At 35.2% G+C, this 27,129-nt stretch overlaps 1 protein-coding gene across 6 annotated transcripts; it reads left to right on the plus strand.

The window, feature by feature from the left end:
* The first annotated feature begins 1,379 nt into the window (after positions 1-1,379).
* On the plus strand, positions 1,380-24,815 carry LOC140769883 (ubiquitin carboxyl-terminal hydrolase 26). Of its 6 annotated transcripts, none has more exons than XM_073110780.1 (14): positions 1,380-1,700; positions 2,548-2,795; positions 2,884-3,480; positions 4,538-4,793; positions 4,906-5,615; positions 11,199-11,307; positions 14,580-14,761; positions 16,262-16,537; positions 16,619-16,826; positions 18,218-18,289; positions 20,996-21,229; positions 22,923-23,186; positions 23,469-23,610; positions 23,717-24,815. In XM_073110780.1, the coding sequence occupies exons 2-14, from the start codon at positions 2,716-2,718 to the stop codon at positions 23,836-23,838; spliced, it is 3,252 nt and encodes a 1,083-aa protein (XP_072966881.1). In that variant the 5' UTR covers positions 1,380-1,700; positions 2,548-2,715; the 3' UTR covers positions 23,839-24,815. The 6 variants fall into 6 exon arrangements, 5 of the variants coding, with proteins under 5 accessions (XP_072966881.1, XP_072966888.1, XP_072966876.1 ...); XM_073110787.1 differs by having other exon boundaries at positions 2,565-2,795; XM_073110775.1 differs by having other exon boundaries at positions 1,380-1,593.
* Positions 24,816-27,129: the final 2,314 nt, after the last annotated feature.

A 27,129-nucleotide genomic window follows, 5' to 3' on the forward strand; every position in this document is an offset into this window, starting at 1 on the left:
TTTTCATCTTTCTTCAATTATCTCGGAATCATGGATATAGGTGGGGCAATCATTTTTTTTTATCCGGTTTATGATGAATTGAGAGTAAATATTTATAGCTTTTGTCTTTTATCTTCTATTAATCATTGATGAATATTCTAAGGTGATTATTATCCTTATTTTCTACGAAAAGCTAATCCAGGGTGCAGCTTAGCATATATTTTCTTGTTGCAAGTTGGGAGTGATCAACAGCATTGAGCATGAAGAGTATTTATCCCATGTTATAGGTCTAATCCAAAATTAGAGTGTATAATTACAATGATCAAGAACTTTCATCCTTCAAAAGCCTTAGAACAAAAAAAAAGGACATGCAGATTTCCAAATCTACAGTGCAATGATGAGTCTCGGTACAAACATAGGTTTTTCAGAAAGTGAGAAAGAAATTTATTCACCTTCATTAAAAAATAAAAAAGCTTTCTTACTTATTAGAAATAATTTAATTTTTTTAAACTTCTTTTTTTTTTTTAGTGAACGAAGAGTAAATTGTAAGCTCTTTATCAAATTGCAAATTTTCTAATGGGCAGAAATAAGCTCTTTATCAAATTATAATTTTGAGTTTAATTTACTGATTTAGTCTTAACAAATCTCAAAAAAAAAAGATCGTCGCGTTCTAAAAATGTTACACTAATTTATACGTATTTATTATATAAAATATACGCTCTGATTTAAAAAAAAAAGTGTCTCGAGATTAAAAGAAAATCACGCATCACTTATGTAATTTATATGCATTGTTTATATAAAATATATGCTATAATTAAAAAAAAAAATCAGGATGCGCATTACTTATGTAATATGTACGCATCTCCTATGTAAAATATATACTGCATCGCTTATGCAAGATGTACGTTCTAATTTTTAATAATATATACATTGAAATTAAAAGAATAAATCAGTCTAAATCAGTAAAAAAGGGTTAAATTTGTAATTCCATAAAATGGGGGGAATGAAATATATTACGATAAGCAAAGTTTAATTGAGAATTAATTTATTTTGGTGAAAAACTCCATTAAAATGGATCCATCGTGATTCTAACCGTTGGCGACGCCTCGTGATTCGGACTGATACGTGCATCGAGGCACTCTGAAACGCCGAGTACAACCGAGTAAATAAAAAGCACCTTTCTATCACGCGCAGCGCACGTGCGGAGTACTGGAAACGTCGAGAAACTCGAACCACCCGACCCGGGGGATACTGCAGTGTTCGAAATCTCCCGCCCGAAAGACGCTTCTACCCCTGCTCGGCCCCCGCCCGCTTCGATCTTACCCCAGACCCTTTTCGGTCATTTCCCCTTCCAGAGAACAAAGGAGAACTGGGGAAATAGAGAGAAGTTCCAAAAAGAAGGACGAAAAATAAGACGAGAAAAAAATAGAATTCGAATCCCTGCCCTAGCTTTTCTCTCGGCTCTCACCCTCTTCTCCTCCTCCTCCTCCTCCGCTCCTCCTTCCCGGATCGCTGCATCGTTCGGATTACTCCATCGCCTGCTCTGGCTGCGGTATCCCTCACCGGGTTTCTGATCGCAACGAAAAAAGGGAGCTTCGCTGCAATCTATTAGAGGTAGGGAAAGCATCTCCCGCATCGGTCGGATTACGCCGTCACCCGCTTGAAATGGCATCGCTTTGTTGCAATTTGGGTTTCTTGCTATAATTTTTCAGAATCTAAAGGTGATCTTTCTGATATTCATTTTCTTGGAATGTTTTGAGATTTTGGGCTATCGTGTGGTGTGGTGGTAGCTGAATGAAAAACTCAAAAGGTGTTCTCGATCTTATTCTTGGAGCTTTAGGCAGTTTTTACCTCGTGACAATATGTACAGTTGCGGGTCCTGGACTGTACAGTAGAACTTGACATAAAGGATAGCTGAGATATTCTTATTGCGATCCTTTTTCTTGAATTGTTCTTCGCATTTTATAGAGTTCTTCATCTGAAACAATGAAACCCTAAACAAACGCTACCAGAATCTGTGAAACCGTCAAACTGGAACTAATTGGTATTACTTGTGCTATAAATGCAGTAATTGAGGTGTAATTTATTTGATTACACTAAGGCTATGCCAGTTTCTGGGGGATTTTTAAGGGAAGAATCCAAAAAGTTGTAGCATTTCATGTTTGATGTTCATCTTGATTTTCGCTTTCTTTTCCTGGGCACTCAAGAATCAAATCACATCCAATTGGAATATTGTTGTTGTAGTTTTTTTTTCCCTCAGTTATAGCATGGATGTTTGTTTAATTAGTTCATTTTTATCCTTCCATGACATCTCTGTTGAGAAAGAAACTCAAAAAGGATATTCCAGTTTGTTCCACAATTTTATTCATCTCCATTTCAGAGTTTTATTTTCTTTCACCATTTTGAGATCTATTTATGATCCTTATTGGGCCTATGAATTCATTTTTTTTATGTATTTGCTAGAGTTCTTTATTTCTTCTCTGCTGCAGCTCTATTGTTACCATTCCTTTGCAGTTATTAGCAGCATTTAAGTTTGCTCCTTGAATTTGATATTGTTATTTAATCCAGAAATATTGCAAGTCCAGGATAGCCAACTTTTGTATAGCTCTGACTGAAGGAACAATTGGGTGCACAGCTGATGATAGCGAACTTTTGTATATTTCTGGACAGCCAACTTCAGTTATCTAATGTGCTAAATTGTTCCGATTTATATTGTGATGTGAAGTTGGCATTACAATGAGTAGACCCAATACCCGTAACAAGAATAAAAGACAACGGCCAGAAGATGGTGAAAATCCTTCCTCTGAGATACTGAGGTATTATTTCCCCCCTTTTACAAGTTGATAAATGTAACCATGATCTAGCACTAGTTTCCTTTATCTTTTTTTTCCCTTGTTTTTAAAGGAAAATTCATTCCACCGGTGAAATCAGAAAAAGTGATATACGTCAGCTTTATTTGGTTTGGAAGCCCATTTGTCAAGGCTGTCGTGGAAACTCCAAAGAGTCCCCCAATTGTTTCTGTGGTCTTATTCCGCCACCTAATGGAACCAGGAAAACTGGCTTATGGCAGAAGATGGCAGATATTATTCTTTCAGTTGGTCCGAATCCTTGTATGGATCTCCGTTCTTCAACAGATATGCCTGCTGGGTTGACTAATTTGGGTGCAACTTGTTATGCTAACAGCATACTTCAATGCCTTTACATGAACACCTCATTCCGATCTGGCATATTCTCTCTTGAAGTAGATCTTTTGAAGCAACATGCTGTTCTAGATCAGCTTTCACGGTTATTTGCCCAGTTGCACTCTAGCAAAATGGCTTTTATTGATTCAGCTCCATTTATTAAGACCTTGGAGCTGGACAATGGTGTTCAACAGGATAGTCATGAATTCCTCACCTTATTTCTATCTCTACTGGAACGTTCTTTAAGTCATTCTAAGGTCTCCATTGCTAAAAGTGTTGTGCAAGATCTGTTTCGTGGAAGTGTCTTACATGTGACTAGGTAAGAGAAGATTTTTAGTTTTTCACAGTTAAATTTATGAATATTATATATATATATATATGTAGTTTTTAGTTTCAGTTGTCAGTTGAGTTTTGCTAGTTTCATCTTATCTTGTTAGTGTACTTATGATTTCATGTCTGTTGATTTATGACTTGTTTGAATGTATGATATTCATTTACGTGGTACTGTAAGCATAGTAGCCATAGTTCAAGGTTTTGGTTTTGGTATTGGCTTGATTGAAAAATGGAATGTTTCGGTCAGTTTAGATTAGTTTCATTTCTAACTTTGTTGTATCTATTTCGGACTTCTTTTAATAAATAGTCTTCTTTATTTTTTTTTTCAATGTATCACACATAATTTAATATCATTTAATCATTGAGGTTGATATTGAGTTAGGTACAAGTTGAATTCAAGTATAATCCTTCTTAGAATAAAATAAACATACATTAAAAAATTGTTATTAGCATTGTTTCGGTTGGATGCTAGTTTTGGGGGGCAATTTCGGATCAGATAGGACTAGAATGTGGAACTTTTTGGTGAAATGTCTCAGTTTCAGCTGAAACTTCAGCCTGTTTGCTGTCTTGTCAAATTTAAAGCATACTTGTTTATATGTGTTGCTCTCACCCTACCTGTCGGCCCTGAGTTGGTCTTTTGTTGTCTGTTAGCTTTGGTAAATGTAAATGATGATAATGACTCACTTAGAACTCAGCTCATGCATTGGTTCATTATAGGATTTCTGTTTTAAGATCTTGTCTTTTCAGGTTCCATCCATATAATGTCATGTTTTTTCTGGACACAGTTGGCAGTAGTAGGCAAACCATGTTTCATTTTTTTCATCTTTTTGAGTGCTATGTAAGAAGATGCTGTATAGGTATATGAGTTTAAGGACATCTTGTTAAGTTTAGTGAAAACTATATATTATCTATTTGTCCTAGTCTGACAAGTAGTTGATGCTGCTTCTGCTCTTATTTTCTCTCCTTTCCTTTGTAACTTGGAGAAGTTAGCACTATAAATTGCAGCATAGCTGATTTGGATCCCATATATATTTACTCACAAGGTGCTCAGTTTGTGGAAAAGATTCTGAAGCTTCTTCTCAAGTGGAAGATTTTTATGAACTTGAGCTAAATATTAAAGGTTTAAACAATTTAGATGAAAGTTTAGATGATTACCTCAGTGTGGAAGAGCTGCATGGAGAAAATCAGTACTTCTGTGAGTCATGTTGTACAAGAGTTGATGCTACCCGTTGCATAAAATTATGCTCACTTCCAGCTGTGCTTAATTTTCAACTTAAGCGGTACATTTTCCTTCCCAAGGTACTGTATTACAACCTCAAGAAAAATTTATCGTTCTTAATTTTGATTAACTCATTTTCATACCCTAGTTTATGTTTTTAACATGTCACATAACCCTTTTTTCTATTTGCAGACAACAACAAAGAAAAAGATAACCTCAGCATTTAGTTTTCCTAAGAGACTGAATATGGGAAAGAGGTTGGGCAACCCCTCTGAATGTGGTTTCATATATGATCTTTCAGCCATACTGATTCACAAAGGTACTTCTGTTAATAGTGGACATTATGTGGCACATATTAAAGATGAAAACAGTGGCCTGTGGTGGGAGTTTGATGATGAGCATGTTTCAAAATTGGGCAGTCACCCTTTTGGAGAGGTCTCTTCCAGTTCATCTAATAAATCCGAGCATAAGCCACAGAGGGGTTCTACTCTTAATTCTATTTCTAATGGCACCTGTCTAGGTTCTGATCATACATCTACTCCATGTATCCCCAACGAGATATTTTCATCAACTGATGCTTATATGTTGATGTATAATCGCATTAACATTAGCGAGAATGAAGCCAATGACAATACATGTGGGCCTAATGCTGTGAAGATTAGTGTAAAGAGCGATTCTCTCCCTCCTCATTTTTCTGAAGAAATTGAACAATTAAATGCATCATATGTCAATGCTTGCAAAGAATACCAACTCCGGAAAGATAGACAAGTGGCTTATATTACAGAACGGCGCCAAGAAGTAAAATCTGTTCTTTTAGAAGCTCCTGTTCAGCCAGATGAGGATTCATATTTTTGGATTTCAACTGACTGGCTTCGCCAGTGGGCAGATAATATTACTCCCCCGTAAGTTCTGTTGTTATTTCTTTGTTCATAGTCCAATTATGGCTTCCTTTTTCATGTGCTTCTGATAGTAAATAAGTAGAATTCTGCACCTATATGCTGTGCAGTTAGAATGTGACACTTCCATCAAAAAATGTGATACGTGAAGATGGGACTTGATATATTGTTTCTCAACCAATTTTGGAATCATGTACCTTTTCTATTTGACATGACTTATCTGCTAGAATTTTTTCTTTTTCTTCTTTCTGAATTGGCTGGCATCATAGCTTCATGTTCTCTCTCTCTTTTTCTTTTGGATGTCACATGTTGTCATGACTTGTTTTCTTGTTGCCATGTAATTCTGTTTTTGCTATTGTTGAAGGCTACAAAATCTTTCTGTCTTATTAATGAAATTTCCCTTTAATTTAGTTATACAATTATTCAGATCTGACATGATCCTGTGCTATTATGTGTGAACTGACTTGGCATGGCATGGAGTAGCAAACCCCTTTGCTAGATAGTACCCATCAATTAGTTGCATGCTGACCAACATTGATTGCCGTAGGTTAATACATCCCATGCCAGATTGTTTATTTTGGTCCACCGCGAGTCTTGCCTTGCCAGCAAGAGTAATTATTCAGAACATATCCTTTTTGCTGCCAAGAAATTGGCAGAAAATGAGCCAACCTATGGTTGTCCACTTATAAGCAATCCATAAAGTTATGTGTCTACATATATTATCTACCACACATATATAAAGATATATCAGTACTCATTGATTACAAGTTTCATGGGAAACCTCTTTCTTGATTTTCTTTTGAGCCAGATTTCACCCACATGGGAGATTATGGTTTGGGTATCATCCGGATCACTATCTATTTTGCACTTAAGGTTGGCCAAATATAAAATAATGCCTTGTTCCGAATGAGTATAGCACTTGAACCTTGGTATCTATACTCATTTTTTATCCTTGTTTTAGGTATCTTAAATTAGTTGCAGAAAATTGGGTGTTTGGTTGTAAATTAGAATAGGAGTGTCATTATTATTTTTAATGTGACATGAAAAATAAAAATAAAAGTATTGGTTTTGAAGGAAAGTTGAGAATATATTATAGAAATGAATTAAATTGCCTATTTGTATGTAAAAGATGTTACTACGAAAATATTATGATGTAATTTAATCTATAAAGTTTAAATTATCTAAAAAAATATGCTTTTTTATGAACTTTCTTTTGCAATGGAAACATCCATGTAGGTAATACCTACTTAAATCTGCAATCACTTGCAAAGAACTAGTTATAAGTTCATAATATCTAAGTCCGCAATAGTTTACTAAACTTTTGTTTGCGGGCTTGGTAACAATTAAGCTGACAAAACCTAACAGAGTTTGCAGGTTTTAGTGAGTTCTAACTTTGAATAAAATTATTGTATAGGAAAATATGTTATTTTATTCTCATTTTTTGTAATATTTGATTCTAAGATAACTATACCGACTTAGAAGACAGCACATGCCGACTTATAAGACAACAATGTTGCATTAGTCAGTAATTCTAAGGCAGGAACAGTTTTGTAAGACAAAATTGCTGTCTTAGTAAGCAATTCTAAGACAACAACAGTCTTATTAGATAGTGATACTCTCTTAGTAAGCAATTTTGAGGCAACCGCCAACTTATAAGACAACAACTCTATCTTAGTAAACAATTCTAAAGCAAAAACTGTCTTTAGGGCTGTCAAGCTTGACGAGTGGCTTGGGTTCAACTCGACTTGGCTCCGTTGAAGCTCGAGTCCGGCTTGGCTTGGTCAAAGCTGAGCCGAGCCCGAGCCACTGAAACCGACTCGATATTAATTTCGAGCCGAGCCTGAGCTGGAGCTGGCTCCCTCAAACTCGGTTTGATAAGCTCGATATATAAACTCATTAAACCTTAAATCTTTGGCATCACGAGGTCGAGGAAGCTGAGGTCTCGGAGAGCGAAACGGGCGACATCGGCGGGATGGGGAGTCTCCTGATGGCGAGACGAGTGCGAAACTCTTCGTGCTCTAATGGCCTTCTTGGTTTGAACCCGCGCAACTCCCACGTCCATCGGTTCTTCTGCTCTACCATTGTCGGCCGTGGGTTGGGTAGTAACCTGAGTGGTGAGAAGCGAGAGAGAGGAGAAACGAGGGCTTGATAATAGGCTCGGGCTCAGTTTGGCCCAACTTGAGCTCGGCTTGAGTTAAGCTGAGCCAAGCCTGAGCAGAATTGGAAGGCTCGAAAGTCATTTCGAGCCGAGCCTAAACCATAGTCGGCTCGCTCAGGCTTGACTCTTTTACACCCCTAACTGTCTTATTAGATGGCGTTGCTGTCGTAGTAAGCAATTTTAAGATAGCATTGTTGCCTTAGTAAGTAATTCAAATATAGCACCAATAAGAGGAGTTAAAATATTGTTATTTATTTTTGAGAAAAATTGAGTATATGCCATCAAAATGCCGTTGTAGTTGAAGGATGTTAATATCAAAATATTATTATTAAATTTAAGATCTAATACAATTAAAATTGTATAGAAAAATGTATCATTTATTTTTTCTTTTATTTGTAGTGCATCCTTTTAAGGCAGCAATATTCTTATAAGACATCATTACAGTCTTATAAGACCTTTCAATTTCAAGATAGCAAATGTGAGAGAGTTGAAATATAGAGGTGTCATAAAAGTGAAAAAGTGAGTACCAAAATAAGGTGTTATTATAACCATTGATATGACATAAAAAGTGAAAATGTCTTCCTTTTGAAAGAAAATTGAGAATATATCATTTAAATATACTAAAATATCTTTTGTAATTTAGAATATTTGTACTAAAATATTATTATTAAATTAAACTTCTGATAAAGATCGTTCTTAAAAAAATGTGCCACTTTATGAGCCATCGTGAGAGAGGAGAGAAAGAGGAGAGGATATGGAAAAGATAAGTGCAAATCATTTAGGAGGTAAATTTGTAATGTGAGAATTCATTCGAACTAATTTATATTTATATTTATTGATATTTTGCTTTCTTTACTCACTTTTTAAACTTGATTAGGGATAAACTATCATTTGGTTAATGTTCCCTAGCCGAAATTAAGAAAATTCTTACACTCAAATCAAATACCACCTTAGGTCGGACCATCCATGTTGTATGAATTAGTATTTGTTACCACAAATATGTTTTAGGGAATTATATTTAGAATTCTAGATCAACAATCTCATATAGTCATATCCATGTAACTTAAATTTATTTTGGAAAAAATAAACAAATATATGTTTATTTTACCCTAATTTGTTTCTCCAATTTATTATCTAAACAAGACATAGATTTGAGTAAAATTTTTTTACTACTAAACCCATCGATAACTCAAAATAGTTGCTTGAGTTTATCAGATTTGAACCAAGTGCAAACCAAGTTAGCAATGGAAGTTTAGTTTGTAATTGGAACTTTTAAGTGGTGTTTGAACTGAATGCAAACCAACTTAGCTCAAAATAGTTTGGTTCGAGTGTAAGAATTTTCTCGAACTTGGTTAGGGGACTCTAACTAAATTTAGTAATCAAACAGTCGTTTATTCCTAACCAAGTTTGGAAGGTGAGAAATGAGAAATGTGAAAGAAAAAGTCAATGGGTATAAGTTTGACTTAATTTGAATGAGTTCTCACATTATAAATTTATATTTGAAATGATATGCACTATTGTTTTCATGTCCTCTCCTTTGAAACTATGACTAATAAAATGACACATTTTTTAAGACAATTTCAATTTTATTGGAGGTTTAATTTTAAGTAATAATATTTCGGAACTAACATCCTTGGCTGTGAAAGATGTTTTGGTTTATTTATATGACATATTCTCAATTTTTTTCTAAATTTTATTACTTTTTATGTTATATCAAAGATAATAATGATGCACCTATTTCAACTCATTTCTCAAATATCTTTAATTTTCCCCTTAAAGGTAGTACTTTTTTCACTTTTTCATGTCACATCGGAAGTAATAATGACACTTCTATTTCAATTCTTCTCATTGTTGTTGCCTTGGAAGATCTTATAAGGCAATTGTCTAATAAGATCATTGTTGCCTTAGATGCTTATTAAGACAGCATTGTTATCTTATAAGTCAATATTACAAAAGAATAAGAATAAAATGGCACATTTTTTTTATATAATTTGAATTTAATAATAAATTTTTAACATCTCTCTCCCTATTGTTGCCTTGGAATTGCTTAATAAGGTAGCAATGCTGTCTTATAAGACGTTGCTGCCTTAAAATTGTTTACTAAGACAGCAAGACTGTCTTATAAGACTGTTGCTATATTAGAATTGCTTATTGAGGCAGCATTGCTGTCTTATAAGTCAGTTGTTGCCTTAGAATTACTTACTAAGGTAGCAACATTGTCTTATAAGACAGTTGTTGTCTTAAAATAATTACTAAGGCAACATTGCTGTTTTTTAAGTCAGCGTTGTTGCCTTAGAATTGGTTACTGAGATAGCAATTTTGTTTTACAAGTCAGTTGTTTTAGAATCAAATATTGCAGAAGAAAAAGAATAAAAAAACTTTTTTTTTCTATATAATTTCAACTTTATTGAAGGTTAAACCCACTAAGCCCGCAAACCCTACTAGGCCATGCGGATTTAAATACTATTAAGCTCACAAATGAATGCTTAGTAAGTTATTGTGGACTTAAATATTGCCATCCTGGAAGTTTCATATGCAAAAGAATGCTTATAAAAGGGCATATATTGAGATAATTTGAATTTTGCTAGAGGTTAAATTTAATAATAATATTTAGGTACTAACATTCTTTAACTATAAAGGGCATTTTAGTCTATTCATATGACATTCTTAATTTTCTCTAAAATCTACACTTTTTCATGTCACATTGACTGATTAAAGGTAATAATGACACTCCTATTTCTATTCTACAACTAAGCGCTTAATCTTTTCTTTTAACTAGTTTAATATACCTACAATGAGGGTAAGAAATGCATGTAGCTACCCACCTTCAAGTGCTACACTCATTCCAAACAAGGCCACATTTTTGGATCAAGTGCAATGGTGTACTTCTTGGTGGCAAGTTTGCTCCAACCTCAGATTGTCCTCTTGCCTCTCTCTAGATCCATCAAGGAGAGACGTGCAGCTGTTGGCCTCTTTTCCTCTCATATCCTGTTGCTACATTTGTCTAAGTGAAGCCCAAAATTCATATGCAGTTTTTTCATGATCTATATTTAAAGTTATCGAATATCATCTGCAGATTTAGTCATTAGACTACTCTATATGGATTATATGGTTTGAAATTCGATGTGCACGTATTTCTGGATTTGTACCACAAGTGTTGCTTATTTTCCATCATGATGTTTATTCATATACTTGCTAGAAACAACCAATCTTAGTATATGTTATTCTAGAGTCTAAGATAATGTGAAGATTGGTTGCTCTGTTCAGCAGCTGTGCTCATTACATTATATATTACGTGAAAAGATCCGTCACTTGTTGAGGATTGATCCTCTTTGTATGTTTTAGTTATTATACAAATAACTAGTTCTGCAATCAACTAAGAAAACTTCTTGCTACTTTGTCTATAAAATAATTTGTTTTTTTTCCTGTAGTTGCCTTGACAATAGCCCAATTCAGTGTGAGCATGGAAAGGTTCCAGCATCGAAGGTCTCCTCCATGAAGAGGTTGTCAAGTAGAGCTTGGCAGATATTGCTGTCTAAAGTAAGAAGCTTATGCTGATTTTGCTTATTTCATGCATTATTATGCTGATTTTGCTTATTTCATGCATTATCATGTTAGTGACAATGCTCCACTGGGCTTAATTTTCTTTCATATGACTGCCAGTTGTCTCTTTAATGATAATACGCATGGATAGAGGTTACATCTCACACAAATCTTGGTAAAGGTGGAGGTTCATGACCTCTGTTAGTACAACAAAGAGGAATGCATTAAGTAATTACAAGTATTTAAGAGTTATGGCGTGAGTCCAAATATAGGTTTTCTATGGGAACTTGGCATTTCTACTCCAGTGATTCTGGTAAATGTCAAGAAAATATATTATCAGTCGTAATATTGCAGTAAGGTGCTTGTTCATAAATAGTTCTCGCCATGTGTTATCATATTCCCATCCTTGAACATGGGCATTCTTGAAGTTCGGTTCTATTTGGATAATACTATGTCTCCCTATCAGGGGTGGCTCATACTTGGTAAATGGAACTTGTGAGAGGAAGGTGTCTCTCTTTTGTCCTCTTCTATTAATTTTTACCATTTGGCGCACCAGGCTTTGGATAGTTCATGGTATGTGCAAAAATCGTTGAAATATGTGTAGGTCCTGTGTATTGCAAATAAACTTGCATGATTGCAAATAAATTTGTGTTTCAGTGTCATAGTTAGTTGTGATCTCTCTTTGAGTTAAAGGAGGGAAAGGGCTGTCACCATTTAAGAAGGAAAAGTCTCTTGAATTCCTATTGCTGCAAGGAAGTGAACGCTTGGAACTTTTACCAATTTATACATATTCATGCTCCTTAGCTTTCTTCCATTCTCATCTAGTTAGGATTTAAAGCACCAAAATGGATTTTTGGCAAATTAATTAATGTAGCTTGAGGTATGAGCATTGTGATATGAGAAAAGATGAGGTAATAGGTCAATTTGGATGAGTGAAAACCCCTGGCACTTGCAAGGATTTTTTCCATGTCAGTATGGTAAGATGTAAAGGTAAACACACAAACTAAGTGGGAAAGAAGGCAAACCCTTTGGCTTATGGTGGATGAGAGGTAACCAACCTAGCATGTGGGAAAAGGTAGATAATCCACCTGGCTGGGGGTGTGGGTGTGCGGGGGAACAGACAGCGAGAACAGACATATGTGGAATCCTCTACAACAAAGTTCTCTTTAAATTCCAAAATTTATCTACATATGTCAGATTTTCTTCAGTTACATAAATATCCAATCACAGTACAAAATTAATTTAAATCTTTCCCAAGGACTAGGAGTGTAGAACTCTTCTAAATACAAAATCGACCAAAGTGATCTTTTAGTTAACTAAAATTAAATCTCCTAGCTTATAGAAGCTCTACATCAAACAAGATAATCTTAAGAGATACATCTAAATTTCAGATTAAGAAATTCCAGAAATATAAAAATATCTGTTTCACCTCATTGACTTTCATTATGACTGATAATTGACCGTTTCAGTCATGTACCTATCAATGTGGTTAAATCAAGGTTACTAGTGAGGGTGCAGACATAAATGAACTGTTCCTATGGGACTCATAGTTCTACTTTGTCCTGCACATGAGATTATGCAGTAAGTACTTGTAGGCCAGGATATCTGGCAGCCTTTTAAAGCACAAGTTTTTTATTTTCCTAAGCACAGATGTATTGCATAGTAAAATGAAAACATTTGCCAAACATTTATACATGCTATAATTAGAGGGATTTGAAATTCCGAGAAACAATGGATAAATAATTGATATCGCTAGTTCTGTTATGCGACATTGTTAAATGCTTGACTACCAAGTGATCTCCCTCTAACTGTAATATTGTAAAATATATATTTATCCACTATAAAGGGTTATCTACTCTTCAGAACATTCTCTACCATATTTCATTAATGTCTTTGCCAGTCTTTTGAATGGCTACACCGCCAAATTATGGTGTAATACTCATGCACCACTTTTAGTTGGAATTAGTTTCTGTCAGGCCACAGAGCTATTTCACCTTTAAAAGTAATGCTCATATAGCTCACATGATATACTACTTCCTGAACTTCTTTTCATAAAGCACTACGAGTTCTTATGGAACCACAAAAGATAAGCAGGACTTATGAAATCACAAAAGATAAGGTTGCAACGTTTTCTTTTAGAGTCTTGTTGTCAAATAAATTTAGCCCTCAGTACAAACATCTCATTTGCAGGGACATGCAATGCTATCACAGCATGAACATAGTCACAATTTAGTGCTGTAGTTTTACCTGGCTCATCAGTGAGATTCACAAACACCTAAGTTGTGAGGTGTGATCTTCATTCCAGCGGCTGAAAATTGTGATACCATCTTATGATTGTCATGGTGACATAGTCCACAATTATGTGCCATGTTGTAGATCTTCTTATCTCATCAAAACTTCAAACTTTTTGAAGCGCAAGTTAATTAAGTTGATGTTAGGAAGATGAAAGAACTTCTGAGAAAAAGTTCATAAAGTTGTTTTTATTGCCACTCATAGATTTAAAGTATTTTCTTTGCAGGCATAGATATTTAGTAAAAAGTAGTGACTGACAGAAAGTCAGTCCTAACTTTGTTATATGCATAATAACTAATGCTGCTGAATGCGTAATTCTTCCTGAGTATAGTTACCCAGGTTTCTTACCTAGTGTGACTGCATTTCAAGCTATCCTGAAGGGCTATGTTCTATCTATCCTTGAATGTGCCATTAAAAAAACTATAGGATGAGTCAAATTGCCCGAACACTGCATTCTGCAACTTATTTATTTCACTATTTTGTATTAGTGTAGGATCGAAGTTTTAATGTTTCAAAAGTATCTGGCACTTTCATGTAGACACTGAGGCACTCTGGTGCAGCATAGATTTAATTACTCTATAAACAAGTAAGCATAGAACTGATTGATAATTTGAGATAACTTATTAACTGCTGAATGATAATCTTTTTGTTAGAGAAAACTCAAGTCTATGCCAACCGGATCCATGAAATATGATATGAGAGGTTGCCATTCTGATCTGTTTTGTTGCATGAGACCATTTAGAGCTGTTAAGAAAAGAGTTGGGGAACAAAATAGTTTCATTTATCCGGTTGTGAGCTAAAACATAATCTGAGTCAAACTTACATTGTGTTTTCTTTGGTTAAAGATCATTATATTTTACTTATTAATTTATTATTCATCTTGACTAGTTATTTAACTCTTTTGATACATGATAAGTCCAATATTTTTTTTTCTCATCTCATATTTGTTGGTTACTTTTCTCTGTGTTCAAAATCAGTATGGAGGGGGTCCAACATTCAGCAGTGATGATTACTGCATTGACTGTCTTAGGAACAGGGCTAAAAGTGTAGTATGTGCAGATGACTACCGGGGTAGAAAAGCCTCATTGAAGCAACTGGCAGAAGCAGCAGTTGCTGGAAATGCCCCAGATGGTACTTCATATTTTGTTTCTAGGACATGGTATGTTTCTTAAATCTAAATTTAATATTTTTAATTTTTATAGCATGTGGGTATCAATTTTAGCAATTTAAAATATATTTGCACTACACTAGCCGTAAATGAGTTTGTAACTTGTGTTTTTCTCCTTTGTGAAACAGTTAAGCCAATTCTCTCCTTTGTAGAACAATTAGGCCAGTTTCATAGTGCTGCTTACAGAACAGCTCATCTTGGTATCAGTTTGCAGCTTTTGGATATATATTTAGGCTCTGTTTGGATTGAGTTTTTTTCCCCTCGCACCATGTGTAGGGTGGCCTTAACCATGTTTTGTAACCAAACACCCTTGCTACCTGGTTCTGTCGGAATAGGGTTAAGTCCTGTCATGTGAGGTCCAGGCCTAACTGTGTTTTATATCTGTTTGGAATGAAATTAGCTAGTAATTTAAAATTACCAATTTGCCCTTGACAAGACCAAACATATCCTTTGGCAGTGTAACTGTCATTTCAAAGCATAGTAAACACATTGCCTACCTAGAAATAGGCATTGTGTATCTATTTAGCTACTGCGTACCCTATGTATGTATTGCAGGCATAGTAATGTGCTTTTCTGTTTGTAACCATGCACTGTGCAGAAACTACCATGCCTTGCTGAATATAGATAGGCATTGCTTATTTAGTTACCACATTACATATGTAAATAGGTATTGCATATATAGAGGCCTGCATTGCACATGTAAAATTAGAAAATGGATACTTTTTTCGAAGTAAACCAGCGGAAGGTAATGCACAATTTTGAAGTATAAAAAAATGAGAGTAGCTATAAATTATGTTTCTCCTAAACTGCAACCAAACGCTACCTTAGTGCATTAATCAAGTTAAATGGTTAGACTAATCTCTCTCATTTATCACAGCTTAATTATATTTAGATAATTGTATAATTTTACAGTTTTATCTTCTTGTATGGCCTGTCCAAATTTTCTGCCTTGTTCTTATGAGTTGGCCTGGTTCCATATTGCCTACTCTTAAGCTCTTTAGCTGTGAAATCTTGGGTGTTAGAATTTGAAATTCATGTTCTAATGTTTTATGTCTTATCAAAAGCTATTTATGCTCTTGAACTTGCTTGCTTGTCTATATCTTATTAGTAGGCTACTGGGACCAATTAGATATTTGACTATTTATAATCGTTATAAAATTTATGAGTAAAATCAGTATTCTTGTCTTGTTATGTACTTGTGTCATATTTTCGTTATTGCATTTTGGTGATATTGTTACTATTTTTAAGTTCTCTACTTTGTTAATTTTCTTTCAGTTTACTTCTTGATTCTTTTGATAGTAGAAAATCCATCCTTTTGAAGTACACTCTTTGAAAGACAAAAAAGGATTACTACTTTGTCCAAACCTGAGTCGTGACACTGTCAACACTTGCAGCAAGGTTGTGAAGTGTTTTATGATACACATTCAACTTTTATGTTTAATGTAATAATCTTCTCATGTGAATCTTATTGTGTTCCCTTTTCCTCCTTAGGTTGGTACAGTGGTTGTCCAGAAAAAATGCTGATATCCCTTGTGAAGCAGATCCTGGACCAACGGCATCTCTCGTATGTTCTCATGGAAACCTTATTCCAGAGCAGGCTCCTGGAGCAAAGCGTGTCTTGGTTCCCGAGAATCTCTGGATATTTCTCTTTGAAACCACCAGGTCAACAAATTCTGATGATATATTGACCTTCCCATCTGACTCTCGACCATGTGAGATTTGCAGTCAAGAATTAACAGAAGTTGCTTGCATGGAGGATGGCCTCAGGTAGCATGAGAAACACATCTAATTTGTAAGTTAGTAAATTGCTTTTTTGCTTCTAAATAAATATATTTTGCATTGTTGCAGAGCAGTCAAACTTAAGCAACGGCAGAATCATGAAAAATTAATTTCAGGGAAAAGTTTTGCACTTTATCCTGGTAAAAAATACTTCTTACTCCCGTCATCCTGGCTAACAAAGTGGAGAGCATATGTCACAGCAACTGGAAAAAATATTTCTTCCTCACCGGAACCTGAAAGTCTAGAAGTTACTTTAGAGTCACTGTTTTGTCAGAAGGTGAGGTGATATTGTGCACACGTCTTTCCATTTTTTTTATTGAGCCATTTTTTTTATTGAGCCATTTCTTCTAGTTGTTGAGGTTATAAAATTACAAGACCATTCTTTTGTAGGAGTGAATGAGTGTTATAATTATGAGGAGTAATTACAAGATTAATTTAGCTAGACTAATGGTGCATTATCTATATACAGCGCATTGTATTATCCATGCATTCTGCCAGTTAGATTATCAAGAATGTGATGCCATAATCACATTGATCCCGTAAAGTCGTAGACATTGAATGTCAACTTTTTTTTATCTTGTCTGAAAATCTAGAGGTACCCTTTCTTTGGTTGTTTTAAACTTTGCAAAATATGTTCTTTGCCCTCTCGATGCATTATAAAGTACATGCGATGTAATGTATTTGTCTTTTAGAAAGGTTGATATTGGTTAGTCTGATTAGACCTCCAGAGGGTTTCTTATCCATTGTCTGTCCTTGTATTTTAACTGACTCCTATTCTGATGATTTTTGGTGTAACATTGGGTCAATTAGCTATGGAGGAATCTGATTCGAGATAGAATATTTTGGCTCATTATTTAGATATAGTACATTTCCTAATTTACTTAGTGTAATTCCTTATTTACCACATCAATGTTTGGTTCTAGGCCACAAGATTCCTTAGGGTAGTGGTTTCTTCTATAAGTGAACCATCGTAATATAGTCCTTCATGGAGATGATATTAACCTTCTAGGTGAAACCCTTGTTTGGGAGTCCGGCACCATTTTGCATAGGTCGACACTAAGTTGAATTCTGGTTAAAAATTTATGTAAGTCTTTCCGGAGAATTGTCAGCTTTGAGTTGTGCTAGCCAACCCATATTGTTGGAAAAGCTTTAATTTTACCTTTAATAAGCCAAATGCTGTCACTTAGTTGCTTCCAGCTCAAGAAGATATTGGACATCGGATGAGTTTCTGTCAATATAATAATTGGGAAATAGTTGTTAATCATATTGGTCTCTATGTTTGGCGTTTCCTGCTTACACAGTGAATCCTTTTGAGGCTTTCTTCTGGTCATATCCCTAATTTCTTTGAATTTTTTGGGTTCTGGACGCATTAGTAGGGGCCAAAACTTATCATGTCACTATAATTTATTTCCTTGAACTTATTGATGTTATTGTGTTGCCATGGTAGAAGAAGGTTATTAACTTATTATCTATCATGAGCATAACAGTTTGACTTGTGAGCCTGTTAATTCTCTTGATATAGTTGACTATGAACAGTGACTCTTCTTACAATCCTTTTTTCTTGGTATAGTTGACATTATGAACAATGGCCTTGATAAATTTTCTTTGTGTAACTCTTTTTCGAGGCATTAACTTTTATTTGTGTAAAAATGTTTATCCAAATGCCAGCATTCGCGGTTGTTAGAGAGGCCTTTTGAGCTAGTATGCAAGCGTGGCGTCATCACCCAAAAAGCATCAACTGTAAGAAGACTTTCTAGCTCTTTTGTTTTATTGTGATTTAGCCACTGATGGGAGAGGAATGTTTTACTAGGTTATAAAATCACTGACTTATCACAAATAATAGCTGTTGTGCATCTCCTTGTCATTCTTGATGATCCTCTTCATTTTTCATTTTCATTTTCATTTTCATTTTATTTCTGGCTTTATATCATGGATTTTGTGTTTCTTATCTTATATTTTGGTATGAGGTAGCAAGTCGCTATAAGCAATTAGCTCAGTATTTGTATGTCTTTTCAATTCCAAGTATAAATTTTCTTTAAAAGGTCGTATGCTCGTAGTCAAATGATCCAAGCTACTTAACTGCCGCAATTTAAATTATTGGAAGAGTTCATGAGGCAGAAACTACTGTCTGATAAAAGTCTGAAGGGATCAGCAGGTAGGTTCAGGTGCTAATTTTCAATGTTGAAAAAAATAGTAAGAGTGGATTTTATGCAGGAACTGAAGTTGGTGTTACGTGAGTCAGATTAATATTACTGGTATGGTACTGCAGGACAATTTAAACAGTAGAGTAGTAGAGCCATTGGAGCAATGGATACTTGGATAGCTTCGTGTTGTTAGGCTGGCTAAATGACAGACATTTCTGACAAACAGTTTAAATCCACTTTTAGTGACAGTATCATGTGTAAATACTACATACACTAAAAGAAATCACTACCCATACACTAAAAAAAATCACTTGTGGATCTAGTTGAAACTTGGAACTTCAGATGACCCATCTATATGATATCTACCAGATATCATGGTATCATGGTCAAAACTTTTATAATGCCTAAACATAATGTTACTCAAATTTTTTTTTTAGAGCTCCAATAATTTTGCATCTTATGTTGGTCCTGTTCCTCGCATTAGAGAGCTCTTTAAAGACATGATTTTATGCTTTCAGGTAGCATGATGCCTTTTTTCATTATATTTGATTCTCCATTTTTTTGATTTTTTTTAAGTGTCAAGGAAATGTAGTTGCTTGTATATGATACAATAATTTAGAATTAATCACCAATAATTGAGATTCTCATAGCTTGCCATAATCCCGCTAACTATTGAGACTACTATTTTTGTGACAAAATGATGTGGAATGTGAATTTTAGATGGCTATAAATTGCATAGGATGTGAGAATGCTATTGGTTTGATGTGATGAAGACTTTGAAAAGATTTTGAATTTACAGCATTGATTACTTGATACTATAAGATTTAAATTCTAGACTCAAATAACTAGGAGTTTTAGCTTTGTATGACAAGTTATTTTTGAAAACTTGAGACTATGTATATAATGTAAGTGGATTTATGCTTGTCAAAGAATTTACTCTATGACTAAAGAATAACTTAAAATCTTTAAATGAGAGGTGGAGGTTATTGTTTTTCTTCTATTATGGACTATAGAGTTTATTACTCTATATAATTACTATGAAAAAAAGGTAAAGAAGGAACTTCTGTGGGTTTTTATCCAGAGCTTTTGTATCTGACAAGACCACATGTCATTGATACAGGATTTGAACTGATGACCACTAAACTACCTTCTAACTAATTCATTGTTTTCTTTTCTTACAGTTTATCTTGACTTTCAATATTGGCAATCCAAAATTTCATTTTAGGGAGCAGGATAGCTGGAAGAATGGTGTTATGTTGTTTGGAAGTTTTACTTGTGATTTGTTTCTCCAGATATGAAATGTCAGTGTTTCAAACAGATTTTGAGATGAAAGTAATTCGTGGAATCATGTTTCTTGCAACCAAAATAAGCCCTAAATGGGAATATAAATTGTTTGAGGTGAATCCATTTACTACAATTATAAATATAGCTATAATCAGTAGCAACATACTTTGTTCAGGAATCATCAATTTCCTTGATCTATATCCGCTCATGTAACCCTTACACTGATGATGAGATGCTAAATCAGCAACTTTTAGCTGCAGTATAGGTTAATGGTGCTTCTATCTTTAGGGAGAGAACCTTTGGATTCATTCTGGTTGCAGGAACTTGGAACAATAATCTGGATTAAAATTTCACCTCCTGGCATCTTAAAACTAATTTAAGCTACTTTTCATTATTTTGAGCTAACAATATGTTCTGCTATGGACTGACAGACATTACCTACGTCTATCCACTTTCAGCTTCTCTGATTGCCAAATATCTTGTTTATTTACAGTCAGGCTATATTCAGGCATGCGCCAGCCATTTCTTTTAACCAACTAGCCTATTGATTTGTGATTTCTTGGAACAATTTTACTACTCAGCCTGGGTCCACCTTTGGTTTTATACTCTCAGCTCGACAATATGTAAAATAGATATTTTAGGCCACTGGAATGAATTGAGTTTATCTATCTTGATCAGACGGCTGTTACCAGAGATAAAAAAAAGAAGCATTGCCCGCACTTCTGCATGCATGAACGGAAGATGATTCTGAACTTCCTTAATCATTACTTTCAAAGAACCTCCTGTTTTAGTGAACAATTGCTTCAAGCAACAGTATTCGAGATCATCATTGTGCTCTATTTGAAGCAGCTGATCATAAAACTGCAAAACGTTATGTGCATTTCTGTTCTTCTATCAGAGTTCAATTACTTTTTCAATTAAATATTTATCCGACATCGCTAAAATTTGCATTTTTATTCAACTGTGTTTTATATCAAAGCTCTACTCTGAGTTGATTTTGTTCTCATGTGATTTTCAGACTGATGGGTTAACACTTATCTCAGAGGCTGACTGGACATTATTCTCTGAGGAATGGAATGCTACAGAGGGAAAAGGAATATCTGCTGAAATTGCTTTTAGTGATAGTTCTAAAAGTGACTTGTCTGGGTGTTGCAAAGAGATACCAATCCTGGATGAAGATTTAAAGCACTCAGTTGAAGAACCAACTGATGATTTAGAGTCTAGAAGGCCTTACATTAGGACATATCCAGAGGTAAATTACTACTATATTAAATTATGTTCATGGATTATGTTAACAGATTTTACTTCAGTCTTTTTCATAGTTTTTGAAAAAGAAAATTCTATGTTAGGTGACATTGAACATAAGAGACCTTTCCCTGAACAACCTGGAATTGTTTCATGCCTATAAGAATTGTGCTCCATGTTCTACAGTCAAGTCTTTTATATTGCCTCTTATTTCCTATACTTGTAAATAGTTGCAAGCGATAATTCTAAGAGACTTTTCAGTTTGTGTGGATTATCTAATTTCACAATTTATTCATTGATATTTTTAAAAGCTTAAGCTGCCAGAGAACATTGACGCTTCTCAATCATAGCTCGAGATATTTTTGAAGGCCGAGAAGTGAACTTGACTTAAATAGATGAAATTTTTTTTGTCAAATTGACAAGGTAGGCATGGTCAGATTTGAATTTAGAACCATGGATGGTTGTGCCGCTTGCCTGCACCTGCTGCTCTCGGTGTCTCGCTCGCCTGCTCTCGCTATCCACAACTTAAGTTTTTATTCAACCGGACCCGGTCTGACCCATCTCACCCTCAACTTTTCTTCCTTCTCGGGTTAGGGCACTCAACGCGAGCGGCGAGTGGTGTGCAGGCGAGTGCAAAGTCAGTGGCAACAGTGAGCGTAAGGTTAGCTGTGGTGACTAGCCCATTCTGGCTTAATTTTCTCTCTTGCGGCATGTGCCATTCTGTGCTGGCCGGTGGTCGGCACGGCCATCATTACTTAGAACCTCTTGCTCTGGTATTAATTTAACTCACTAACTACTCTAAAATCTTAAAATATTAGATAATAGTGGTTTCTATCTTTTATATTTTAGCATCTGGAAAACCTAAAGCACATATTTGATATTGTAGGGCATCAGATAGACTTCTAATAAATAGATACGCATATACATATGCATATATTGATATATAGGTGAGTATATAGGTATCTATTCATATGTTGGAATATGAGTTATATACATGCATATGTAGGGTGGTTTTCGTATTAAACAAGAAATGTAACATAACAGATCAGCAGAAAAAACACACTGGCATCCTTGCGAGAAATAGCAACATAGATCTGAAAGATGATTGTTGTAGCTGTAAAGAGCCTTTAAGTGCATGAGATCTTAATAATCAATGAACTATGTAGATGTATTTCCATATTCTTCCTACTCCCTTTCTTAGCCATCCGAAGATGTGGCAATTTTTAAAACCAAAGAAGCTGGATTAGGCAGCAGGCCATGTTAAGGCACCAATTGTAGTAGTCTAGGTAGTTGTTCAACTCTTTATCTAAAAAAATTAGATGCTCCGAGGGTGAGGCTCTTGAAATGCTTGGAAGCTGCCTTTGTTGTCACTACATCCATATCCCAATACCAAGCCATTTTTGAAGGTGATTTAATGACTGTAATATTTTGGCTCTTCCTGTTAGCCGTTCTATATTCTTTGATGCTCGATTTAGATATTGGCTGGTAAATGATTGCCTGATCTTTCTTAAACCACGCTGATAATTTAGCAATGTCACTTGATAAATTATTATGGATGCTGATAGTATTGATTGTAGTTCTAGCTATCTTTATCTGTTTCCAAGGTAGTTACTCAAATATATTCTCACTGATGATTAAGTAGTTGTTTCTTGTTTACCATTTTGTTTGAGCTTTCTAAGTTTTTGAATTGTGGGTGCTAGTTATGTGAAGATTGTATTGGAGAAAGAGAGAGCTGCAAATTGATGCAGAAGCTCAATTATTGTGATGAGCATATAAAAGTTCACTTTGTCCGTGGAAAAGAAGCACCAAAATCAATCAGAGAGGCTTCTGCTCATATTTCTGATCCAGATCGTCGCACTTCAAAGCGCTCAAGGAAAACATCATTTGGAAACTCGATCAATTTGAAAGTTTCTGGCTCTACTTCAATCTACCAGTTGAAATTGATGATTTGGGAAGCCTTTGGGGTATGCCATGCACTTCTAGTTGCACAAGACACATCCATAGTGAAAGATTCTATCCTTTAGCCCCACCAACCCACCAGTTGGTTAGAGCTTTTCTTTCTGGCATAAAGGCAACCCTTCTAGTTTCTCGTAGATCAGCATGCTTGCACTGCCGAGTTGTGCCCCTCTTTTCTATCTCTTTGTATCTTCTGTCCAAGTCCATGCATTTGCATAGCCCATTTGTTCAGTAATGATTAATGATATTTGAACTACATTGAGATTTATTTTTTATTCTCAAATCTATAGGTTGTTAAGGAGAACCAGAAGATTCACAAAGGTTCAGTAGAGATTGAAGGTGATTCTGCCACTCTTGCTGATAAGAACATTTTTCCTGGTGATGTTCTTTGGATTGCAGATTCTGAGATCCATGAGAACCGTGATATAGCAGGTAATAAAAAAGTATCATGATTAAGCAGTTTTTATTGTTTTGGTTATTGGAGTGTTGTAATAATTCTTGTTTTAGTTATTTCCTCTCTACAATTTGATATCAACAGATGAGCTCTCGGAGCAAAAGATTAATGCACAGAAAGCTGAGGAAGGCTTCCGTGGAACTTTATTGGCATCAGATGTCTCAGCCCAAAATTTTCAGGATCCTCCACCGCCACCTTTTGGTTAACGATCGTATGCATTTCATCTAAGTAGGTGCATATTAGCATGTCAACATTTACGATGATTTGAGACGAAAAGGAGAAGAGCATCATGGACGTCAAAATTGTCTGGTGGTTCCTACTCAAGCAGCACAAACCATTGTGGGACTCAGGCTACTTGCTTTTGTAGTTTAATTTCTCTGGTGAAAAATGATAATAGCAAGAAACTTCTGCTGGTTTTGTCAATTCTACCCCCTTTTGACAGCTTAAAAAGACTGCTAAAGCTTACTTGGTGTCCTGGGCGGAGTTTCAGCAGGCCATCTTTCCAGGTGCTGCTGTTCATCGGGTAGCAGCTTTATCCCAGATTGCAGGACACGATTCCTGACACACATGAGCTCAGCTTTCTCTTTTCTCTTCTCTTCTCTTCCTTTTTCTTTCCTCAATTTTTTGCCTTCAAACCCTCTTTGAGGGTACTAACGTTGTCCATGCTATATGCCCGAGTGCAGTTGCGCACTCTTTTACGTGTAATGTATATGTTGTTTTTTGCCTGTCCAATCTTTTCTAAAAGTATATTTTCTGGTGCATGATTAAATTGCACTGTGGGGTTAACAAACTGATTCCTCTAGTAGACTCGACGATGGCAACATTGAGGAAAAGCTGCTGCCAAAGATACCACGGTGGGTTCTCTTGTAAGCTTGAGATTATACATCGGCAATTAACATTGGTGGGGTTTCTGATGCCAAGTCTTTGACTCCAGAGTGTCATCTTTATGTCTCCCACGAAAACAGACAGAAGCCCTTGTAAACTGGAAGCAAGCAAGCCTTCTGGTATTCATATTTTTGGTTTCACTCAGCAGACTTTCCTTCTCTTTCCTCAAATCTCTAACCTAAGCATGAAGTGCAATATATATACACAAACACACAAATGTAAACTTAACAGTGTCATTAGTTAAATCGGTGCTGTCGGAATTTTAACTTAGGTGAATTTATTCAATATGAGGCTCTTTAATTATTTGAGCACCATCCCATTTGAACAATGAAATGTAATAAAGGTCCACATTCTGGAAGTTTGCTGATCGACCAGAGGAAAAAATGTGAAACTAATCACATCCATTTTTGATAGCTCTGAACTGATTTGTCTTAATAATAGAAAGAAGATTAGGGTATAATGTTCCAATTGGCAAGCAGGAAATCTATTATAAAATATCTTACCTTTGGCTTTTATTACTATTAACACCATCATATGGTACTAATCTTCTGACTAACTCACAGTTAATATATGGATGAGTTAAAATAGTTATACGCCTATATCTGCATAAAGACTACAATACCACTACTTAAGTAAACCCACCTCTACGATAATATCATTATCCTCTGTAGAAGCATTTTAATCTATTACTTCAAAAATAACAAAATATTCTATATTCAGTGAATCTAACTGATAAGAGGTTTTAAGACAATAGAAGTAAAATGCATAAGATCGAATGATAAATACTTATGTGATAAGGTATTAATGATAAATAAAGCGAAAGGCCATGTGTTCTCTCCATAAAATTTCCAAAGATATCTTTCCTAAACATTACCAATGTTTCCGATATATCTAAGATCAAGCAAAAAGTAGCCTGGTAGAATAAGATATATGAAGGAATGGCATGCAAAATTCAGGTTAAAGCTTACAGTATTATCTGCCGTTACTAATCTTGCGGTAAGACAAAATAGAAACAAGATCAGGAAAGATGGCTACCTAACGATAACCAACAAACCTTGAATATGGTCATTCTTTTTTCAATTAAATTTACCATAAACATTTCTGCAACAAGAATCCGCATGCATGGTTGTTGCCCTCAAATTCAAACCTTTGATATCAGCCATCACACTGCCCATAAGATTCCACTCTAAGGGGACCAAAAGCAACAGATGTGCAGGGAAGATCTGGAAAAACAAAAAGAAGAGGGGGACAGACCTATATGGTTAAACTTTACTCCATAAAAGATGCCTCACACTCTTTAAGTCAAAAGATTCAAAACATGATTTTCAAATTCTGAAAAGCTGACGGTCGTTTTGGGTTGATCAACATGAAATAAATCAGATGACAATACAAACAAGCACGTATGTTGATCATAAGTAACTAATAACGGCTTAAGCAACTTTAGTGCAAGCATAGAAGAAAAGTTCAACCATGCAAAACCTCCTTGACAACTTTACTTCAAGTATGGTTTTGGATTGAGAGAGCAGAGAAACACATTATTTATGTAAACTGAATCCAAGTAGGCAAGTGGATATAACAGAGATAAATGGAAGACAAGGATCACGATATCCTGCATGGGTTCTTACCTGACCGTGGATTAGCATCAGCCTAAGCCATTGCCAAGCCAACCAGAGAAGCACAGACGTAGGATATGCAGCAGATGAAGCATGTTACATTTATGATGCTGATAAATATGATGTTGAACAAATTCAACAGAGAAGAATTAAATGATTCCCAGTGAGCAGATGCTGTCAAATTTTTCCATCCTGAATATGTATTGGAGTTCCAATCCATTTGCATTTGTCTTCAACAACCTGAAACATCTCCCAGATGATACCATCATTTGAACATTAGTCCTAGTAAATATAAGAAATCTAACAAAGCCAGGAAAAGAATTTACTTCAACAATATTCCTTCATCAGCCTAAGCATTTCCCTTGCAGAAGTTCTGAAAAGAGTTCAAGTTCTATGGGACAAATGGAGTAATGAAGAGAGTAACACCCAAAATAGAAACCCCGACAACCTGCTCCCATGCAGCGCCACTTGCAGCCTTGCAGAAGCAGGGAAATTATCAGCTTCCACATTGTCTCTTTTTCTAGGTCCATAAAAAATATCTCTCGCCATGAGTAACTACTGATAAGGGGCTCAAAAGGTCGACTTCATCCAATTTCCCATTCAGAGGACCATATACCAACACAGTACCTTCCCTGAAATTTCCAGATATGATACACCAACTTTAACAGGTTTCTCTCTGTAGTACTGGGAAAAAAAAAATCATGTTTTAGGAAGTCGCAATTTCTCTCATTTCTGTGTTCATTTTTCATCATAAAAATGAATAAAATATGTGCGATCCTAAAGCATGACCAAACTTCAGATTTAAAAGGTCACATTCCTTGGTCGAAAAGGAAAATCAAATTTAAATAGCAGCAAGTGTCATACCTTAAATCCAGTCTGGTCGATCTTTTGAGGACTCTCAACGTCAAACATTGTTAAGATCATCTGTCTTCTTAAAAATAAGTCAAGCAAGTCTGAAAAGTTTATGCATAAACAAGCCATCATGTAATCCATCTAGAA

This window comes from Typha angustifolia, chromosome 2 (assembly GCF_048772165.1).
Source record: "Typha angustifolia cultivar Huaian chromosome 2, ASM4877216v1, whole genome shotgun sequence".
Classification (NCBI taxonomy): domain Eukaryota; kingdom Viridiplantae; phylum Streptophyta; class Magnoliopsida; order Poales; family Typhaceae; genus Typha; species Typha angustifolia.

Coding starts and splice junctions, on each gene's coding strand:
- LOC140769883 (XM_073110780.1), top strand. CDS start 2,716: ATGAGTAGACCCAATACCCGTAACAAGAATAAAAGACAACGGCCAGAA. Junction 16,827..18,217: donor AGTCACTGTTTTGTCAGAAG/GTGAGGTGATAT, acceptor TCCAAATGCCAG/CATTCGCGGTTGTTAGAGAG. Junction 23,611..23,716: donor TGAGAACCGTGATATAGCAG/GTAATAAAAAAG, acceptor TGATATCAACAG/ATGAGCTCTCGGAGCAAAAG.